Here is a 9,067-nt window from a genome sequence, read left to right as displayed (position 1 = left end):
AAATCGCTCATTTAATATACACTATAACTTCATAACAACTTCTCATTTGCATGGAGCTGCACATTTTGAGTGGTGAAAGGTCAAGGTCAAGGTCATCCTTCAAGGTCAAATATAAGGGGGGCATCTTGTTTAATATTTCTTTTCGTTTGTTATTACATGGTTTGTCGAAAAAATAGTAATTATGTGGAAAGGGTGTTGGACTTTTGAAGACCAAACACGCGAATTGAAGTATTCTAAATGAATTGAAAGCAAGTTTAAATTAGATATGTACAGCCTACATCAAGAACTTAGTGATAACATTGGACATCTACATCTACATCCAAAGTTTAGTACCCTCAAAATGTGGCAACCCAGGAAGTCATCAGAAAATATAATCGTATTATCGCAAAAGATAATCCGCCAACGTTAAATGTTGTCTATGTAAGTCATCTCTAAGGGAACTATATATAACATTATCACCAAAATATTGGAAGCTAAACTTACAAAAAGCAACGGTCATCAGCTTTACATAGTGCAAATTATGAAGTGAGGACCAGATTATAGCCGTTATACATGAAGTAAAGAGGTATAAAATGGAAGGACTTCTTTACTTTTGACTAGGTGATGATTTATTCATGTAGGCCGTACGGGCCATGCAAAGTTTGCAACATGATAAAAGGCGGAAAAAAGAGCAGCGACAAACATAAGTTTGTTAAGCGGGACTTTTTCAGTTTCATGGCATGGTTTGGTTTCCCTAACAGATGAAATAACAAGGATCGAGTTATCATCGAAGAGCTAAAGTTAATCGCATGTTCTATATCAATAAGGTAAAGAAGCAGTTTACAAAGGAAGTTCTGAAACTGTTTCCAGAAGGTCGGAGGTCTATGGTGTTCCATCCGCAGAGTGCCTCAAGAAGCACATCAAAACAGACACTCCAGTTTCTCAGGCAAATGAAAGTGAATGTTATTGATTGTGACTAATGGTTTCCAAAGGCTCCGGGTGCTGCTCAAATGGACTACATGGGCTTCGCTCTGTGAAAAGGGTATCAATGAATGTGCGTGAAGTGTCGTCCCAGATGAGCCTGTGAAGTCCGCACATGTTAATATGGGACGACTCTTTCCTCTTTTATGATAGTGTTCGTTTAAAGAAAGTATCTTCTTAGCAAAAATCCAGTTTAGGCGAAAAGAATCGTCCATGATAACACAAACACCGTGACGCATCTTGATTTGTTTTGTAAATAAAATGTCTTAATGAAGGGTCGTGCTCTGTGAAAAAAATGGGTTTTATGAATTTACGGTAAGTGTCGTCATAGATTAGCATGTGAAGTCCGAACAGGCTTATCGGGGATGACTCTTTCCGCCGAAGCTAGATGTTTGCTAAGAAGATACTTTCTTTAAACAGGAAATATATAAAAGCGGAAATTGTTGACCCTGTTTAGTCTGTGCGGACTGCAAAGTCTAATGTGGGATGACACTCTACGCACATGCATTAAACCCCCATTCACAGAGCACGGCCCATATTAAATCGTGTCGAGAAATAGCATGTAGTGATGATTGGAAAGAAAACTATTACATCGGTAAGTCAAATTTTGTGTTTATTAAATGATAAATAATTCATGATGGCTTAACATCGTTTTATCGATTATAAAATATTTAAATCTAAACTTGCCATTTTTTCAAATTAAATCAAAGCATTAATTTGAAACGGATTTTTTTTAAATAAAATAAACAAAAGGTAAAATATCTTTAAATGATTACATATATCAAATTGTTGATTATTGCAATAAAGTGGTAACGGCACGTTTACTTGTAATTGTTTCAGAATGTCTTTGTATCGTATGAACAATACATATCTACACAAAACTCGTAGGGGGAGGGGGGGGGGGGGGGGTAAACAGTTTACGAAAACAATTGTTTAAACAATAAGTTTATTGATTTCCTTCTCTCAATTACTATAAACATTTATTCTAGTTTCACACATTCTCCATTTCATTCGACAACCACTTAGACTCCTTAACATTACCAATTACATTTCAAAGTCTTAAAGCCACACACCTTATTTGGAAAGTAAATTTAAGTATAAAAAAATACACATTTTTTATTTATACCAAATAGAATATATCTGGTGGTAACAATGTAGAAATCCGTCTTTTTGCGCTTTAAAACTTAAAAATAATCGCGTTGGTCGAAATGGACGTATACGTCTAGAAATCCTACTTTCGGTTTTAAAAGCGGTACCGTTTAAAAAAATAATAAATGACTTTCTAACTGGGCTATATATTTAATTTCATTTATGCCAATTAGAATATATCTGGTGGGTGCAACTTACAAGGAAGAAATCAGTGTTTTTTTGCGCTTTAAAACTTAAAAATAATCGCGTTTGTCGAAATGGACGTATACGTATATATAAATCCTACTTTCGGTTTTAAAATTTAAAAATAATAAATTACTTGCTAACTAAGCTATATAGTTAATTCTATTTATGCCAATTAGAATATATCTGGTGATAACAAGGTAGAAATCCGTCTTTTTGCGCTTTACAACTTAAAAATAATCGCGTTTGTCGAAATGGATGCATGTATACGTATAGCAATCCTACTTTCGGTTTTAAAATTAAAATAAATAATAAATTACTTGCTAACTAGGTTATAGATTTAATGACAATTTTGCACTTTTTTCAAAATGTATCTATATGTATTGATTAACATGTATTCAATTTAAAGGTGTGTGGCTTGTATACCATATCATTATTAAGAAATAATCGTTTCCGTCGAACGAAGCATATTTCCATTATTTCGGAATGAAATAAGAGTCCCATTAAAAAATATGGGCATTCGCTTTGCGTGTCTCTAAAATGTTCAATAATTGCTGCGTTAAATCGTTTCACATGCGAGTTCGTAATAAATTATCCGTAAATGATTTGCAATGATTAAGATAATCAATTTGTTCAAATAGAATATTCTGTTCGCCAGCATGCATATTAAAGTGGTACGTAAATTATCCTTAACAATGTCTATAAAACTTGTATAGCGATTTTATTAATTTAAGCCAACATATGGATTTGGAAGTCTGCTTAACTTGTCTTCATTTATCGTTTGTTACTAAGTATACGTTATATCAACTTAAACATGTGTGTTTAGTGATTTTAAAAAATCGTTCGTTTCGAACAAGAAGGGGTTGTCGGATACCCTTTTTAACATTAACTAACTTTGATACGCTGTTGTATTGGTAACGTCCAGACATTTACTGAAAACGGTGGAATATTTCGTTTATAATTCGTTATTGAAACTGAACGGTTTCATGCTACGCAGATCGTGAAAGAATAGTGCCATAGCCAATTGAAGTTTCTCAAAATAGAGCAGTACATCTTGTGATAAAGAGTGATACATCTGGCATTTGTAGTTGTGGATCCAACGCTAATAATGTTTGATCGGGATTATGTACAGTCTCTAATATGAAAGCTTCGATGGAATACGCTGAGCGCATGTAATGAATGAGAACTAAACCAGATACATACTCTCAGAGGATGAAGTAACCAGTGGGATATTCCATTAACCGTATGGCGAATAATAGTATGAATTGAAGTGAAATTTAGTCATGCAAATTTTATTTCAAGGGAATGATAAACTCGACAAAATATGAATCTGATTATATATTACTGAGATATTATCACTCTTGTTTGGTGAATTAATCATGAAATACAAATATAAATCAAATATAAAAGGTAAGAAATCTTATGTTATTTAGATGATTGTGTATGCAACTTTATTGACAAACTGCCGAACATGTCATGTCTATTTAGTTTGACATTAAGTATATAAATCTGTTAAACTGAAACGATGAAAAATAGCGTTAAAATGACATTGTGGTAATACAATAAATAAATATATATATATATATATATATATATATATATATATATTTATACAATTTAAAATCTGTATTTGTAAATTATCATAAAAAATGTTCACATGTTTACAGGACATTTGTTTTATCTTTTAAAAACTATTACACTGTACCTCACTGCTATTGTTCAAGAATGTTATATCATAATACTTGTTAACATGTACTATCTGGATATATTATTTACCAAATTATGAAACCAATTTATAAAATGATGAATAGGACACACAACCGTTAATTTTTCATCAAGATTCCAACCAGTGATATTCCCAACTCATTCCATTTATCTTAATGAGCCGTAAGAAGATATTCCTCATGCAAATTACACGTCGTTTCAAATAAGTCAGCACATCTAAAACTCTTTAAGTTGTCAACTGCATGTGTACATCCCTCGGGCGAATTAGTCTTGATATCGTATGGACTGCTTTTATTGGCATTTCGACGATTATTTGTAAAAGAGACGCTTATTATAATCCTTACTGTTTTTAATGGCAATATTACTTATTAGAGCAAAAAAATACACTAAAACATAAATTAATTGAAACATTTAGACACTTGTCTACATACTTAAACCACAAGCTTTCATTTGCAAGTTGACAGTTGTTATTAAAGTCATTGTTATTGAAGTTCTCTACTTTCTTATATACTTTTTTTCATTGCATATTGTTGTTTTTCTGTGACTTAAATAAACATATTCGTGTAAAGGGTTAACATTTATCTTGACATGGTTTGGACCACCCACGAGGTGATTAAAACACATCCATGATTAACCTTTGCTGGATTATTGCGCTAAAAGGGGCATTTTCACGTTTTGGAAAATTGACAAAATTGAAAAACGTTGTTTCAGATTTGAAAATTTGTGTTTTAGTTATGATATTTATGAGGAACTGTAATACTGAACATTTACCATGCTCTAAAACAGCCGTTATATGCATCTTTTGACGATTTAAAAACCTGAAAATTTTAGAGCGTAGGACCCGAAACGAGTGAATAATTTGGAGAGTTCGGTTGTTGTCGTTATAATTTTGAAACTACGAGGATTGCTTATATACAGTATAAAATACACCTGTTCTTGTATCAGGAAGAATGGCCGAATGGTGAAAGCAGTAGACTTTTTATTCCAGGACACCAGGGGTCAGTGGTTCGAGCCTTGCTGAGGGTTACTTTCTTTTTTTTCTTTTTTTATTACTGGAGCTTTTTAGATCCATTGTTTGCATTTATCAATATAAAGCAGTTAATGACAAACTTCAAAACATGCAAAAATCTGTGAAAAGGCTCCTTAAATAAGAATTCTTTAGATTTCAAAGAAATATAGTTGGAAGGGTTCAAAAAGTACTTTTTACAATCCGTTTTAAGAGAAAATATTTTTAGTTTTTGTCCAAATAAAGCAACATATCAAATCTTAACAAAATGTTAATTTTGAGGACTGACATACTGGCACTCGGTAAGAGGATGTTTAACGTTACCCTGAGAAGACACAACTGACTTGTCTGGCTGATTTATATTTAGTTTTACCACGACCACGTGAGCACACGCATGGGGCATTGACATTTTCACGAAATAACATCGCATACTAAAGTGACACGAACGGCATCGACGTCGCAGACATAATAAAGTTATTTGTTAAAAAATGGTGTAAAATAACACAGTGCTTAACTCTTTTGAAATTATTTAATGCATCGAATATTATTTTAGGAGTACACTGCGGATTCATAGGAAGTAATGGAATCTGGGCTGAATAGTAATACGATGTTATTTTGAACAGCTCTAAAAATAAAAATATGCTTTATATAAGTATACGGAGTGTAAATGCAAATACACAGTTGATCGAGTAGAACATATAAAGTACATTTAAGCCATAAGTATTAGTATAAATATATTAAATCTGGAATGTCCAGCAATCAAATTAAACGCCGCAAACAGAGAAATTACAATACCCATACAAATTACAATGACATAAATTATTACAATTATCTGATAGTTTGAGCCAAATGCCCAATAGCATAAATATTACAGGACATTAAATACAACATACCGCAACTATTGACTCGCCATCCGTACTAGCTTTGATCAATAGTATTTTTTTTCTGCCAAGTAATAGTTAATACTACTGTAGGTTCATTCTTGTTCGTTCCAGGAATCCTTGAGTGACGGCTGCTCAATCAGCGGGATCACATGTTGTCTCTCTGATAAAAACTGTCAAGCGTTTTGCCGCTTATATTTGACATTCACCGAAATCAATGGCAGATTATGATGGGATTATCACCGATTGATGTGGTAGTCATTTTGGCTTTCGTGGGCGGTAAGTAAAAATATGCAAATATGAAAACTCTTATAAATTAAATATACGATGTTAAGTTTGTGTACTCCATTGGTATAATTCATCCAACGAAAACGCAAAGTCAAATTAACGAATTTTAATAAATTTAAAAAGGAACAAACACATTTAAAATTATTCTTCTTTGTAAGTTACAAATTTGTACTCATTGTATTACAATACAATAACGACACGTTTACTTGTAATAAGTATTGTATGTAATTTATTATCGTGTATAGTATTGGTAAATATGTAATAAGGAGTAAATTTAAAGAATAATTAGTAGACTGCACACATTGTTATAATAATATTTGTGTAATGGTTAATTAGTGTTGGACCAAAGGATTGTGAATAATTATGCAGTGTTTTTTTTTCTATCAAATAAATCAATTGTATAAAGAAAGTCTGTGTGCCCGGCAGTTTATGAAATGCCATTGTATTGTTACTCTTGTATCGAATTCACACCATACGTTGAAAATAGCTCTTCTATTTATTATATCATGGTTTGTATCGAGCAGGAGTAACTAGTTTAGAATGCTGGCACTGTATCTCCGATGACTGCGGTTCGGACCCCTCCAACAACTACAAGGCCTCCAAGAGACCGTGCTCGGAACAACAGTCATGCCAGGTTGTGTTTCATCTACTTAAAATTAAATCTTTACATTCACTATATTATGTGTTGCTTTCTGGGTCCGACGACATTTCAAACAAGGTCGGTTTATTTTTTAGTAAAAACTCAGGTGTCAGTTGTTGTTGTTTTTCTTTAAAACGAAAAATCTCGTTATTATCCAATTATCTGATAGTATAGAAGACTGAACACGATGAATGAGTTTAAGTTATGTTGTAGGTATAAAACTGAAGTTTAAAATGAAATTTGTGATTTAAACAACATACTTTAAACGACAATTGTCTATATATTCATAGCTGTAGACACATCAGCAATAGCCAAGTCAATGTTTAAAAGAGGCTCGACTTAATATCGAACTGTTTAGTATTGTCAATAGAATCGTGTCATAAACGGAACTTGATCATTTCAGTTTAGTGGTAAAACATTTGTTAACTAATAATTTTTTAACATGAAGCTTAATGTAGAACTTTAAAGAATTAAACGTATGCGTTTACAGCATATACTTTGCTCTATAATCCATTTAGCTCATGAAATTAAATAGTGTATATTTAACTGTCCTTCACTAATAAGATGTACATATCACTTGTCTATGTATTAGATTATTTGCGAAGTTTCGCGGGCAATACGCCCAAAATAATCACGCTTCAAACATTATACTTTCTTAATTATTCCAGAAAGTATATTTCGAAATGATAGAGGAAACGGACAAAGGCACATTTATTCACTCTTCCATTGTAAGAGGATGTGCTTCGAGATGCATGTCACGTGATGATTTCGAGAACTGTACTCATCAACTGCATACGTCACGAGGTTGTGTACGCAAGGATTGCTGCAGTGATAACGACTTGTGTAACTCAGCTCAACACATGCTTGAAATTCCGTCACATTTTAATGTGAAAATCATGTTCATATTCCTTTTTTGGACAAGCTCAAAGTGCCTTTGTGAAGTCGTAACAATGACTTAGGTATGGTAAAGTGCTAACTATCGGTAAGAATGATAGTTTCAGACAATAAAACGAATGCACGCATGTCAGTATGAATAAGCAGAAAAACATGTTAAAAAAGAACATGTGAGACCTAGCGATAAACTGGCAAAAATATATCTGGTATTCGAGTTCCAATGTGACTACTCAATACACATGACACAAACAGGACATGGAGGGGTAATTTCTCACGAAAGGAATATGCCCAATGGCAGAAAACACCAAGTTCAAAGTGTTGTCAGCATCATGTTAGTTTATTTCGGAATACGCTTTTATACAACTGAATTTGTTTGTGATGATACGGATGATTTTGAAGAATGTAATAATTATTCGATTTTGAATTCAATATAACAAACAGGACGCTTCTTGTTGGCTTGTTTCTGTTGTTTATGTCTGATGGCATATATAACCTCCAGTTCGAAGTGTTGTTCGCATGTAGTTAGTTTATTTTTGAATACGCTATTTATTCCTGTCATTTATACAACTCTTTATGATGACGTTGTGAATTAGGAGTACTTGATATTTGTTCGTGTTTTAAATTTTATGTGTGCATTTAGTCATAACGTTTTTACGCGCATACAGTATGTACGTGTATACAAAGCTATTTGATAGTTTTGTTCGGCATTATCATGATAAAACACACTTCTGTATGTCAGCCGTCAACATTCCCACGAGCGTCTGCATTGAAAAGAATAATCTATAATTTAGTGAACCTTCAATCTAGCGTTGGTGCCTGCAAAATAATAAAATATATAACAACACTGACAGAATGCCCCTGACAGTCGAGAAACGGATCAGCTATTGAAAGCATGATACCTTAACGCATGTCAAATATAGATTGTGCCATATAGAATAATTGTATTTGATGTCTCACGCCGGACACAAGACATACTATGTGGTAAATCATATATATTATTGTCAAATGCACTAAAAGTAGTTGCGATTCTTATAGGAGCCATTACCTTCACATAGCAGGTGAAATACAATTGTGACATATTACTATAAACTCCATTGTTTGTCAAACTAGTTTTTTCCAGGGATATAAAAGTTCTCGATGGCACTGGCGTCATATGAAACAGACAGTTGAAACATCTAGATGCATGTGATCACGTTCTGAAATGATGATTAAAAGATATGAAATTGCGTTATTGAGTCTTTCCTTTTAATATGTTTTAAGCATTAACATGTTTTGATAACACGACACTGTCCTTATAAAAGTAAATATGATTAAAGTATTCGGCCTTTGTTGCAGATAGTG

The 9,067-nt window shown here is 32.9% G+C and overlaps 1 protein-coding gene across 1 annotated transcript; it reads left to right on the top strand.

Annotated features, from left to right (window-relative positions):
* The first annotated feature begins 3,287 nt into the window (after positions 1-3,287).
* LOC127858562 (uncharacterized) lies at positions 3,288-8,188 on the top strand. Its single transcript, XM_052395777.1, has 4 exons — positions 3,288-3,702; positions 6,019-6,183; positions 6,717-6,826; positions 7,501-8,188. Exons 2-4 carry the CDS (start codon positions 6,132-6,134, stop codon positions 7,789-7,791), a joined length of 453 nt encoding a protein of 150 aa, XP_052251737.1. The 5' UTR covers positions 3,288-3,702; positions 6,019-6,131; the 3' UTR covers positions 7,792-8,188.
* Positions 8,189-9,067: the final 879 nt, after the last annotated feature.

The sequence above is a fragment of the Dreissena polymorpha genome, chromosome 14, assembly GCF_020536995.1.
Source record: "Dreissena polymorpha isolate Duluth1 chromosome 14, UMN_Dpol_1.0, whole genome shotgun sequence".
Classification (NCBI taxonomy): domain Eukaryota; kingdom Metazoa; phylum Mollusca; class Bivalvia; order Myida; family Dreissenidae; genus Dreissena; species Dreissena polymorpha.
Note: the sequence above shows the minus strand (reverse complement) of the source record. Positions and strands in the feature narration are given on the sequence as shown.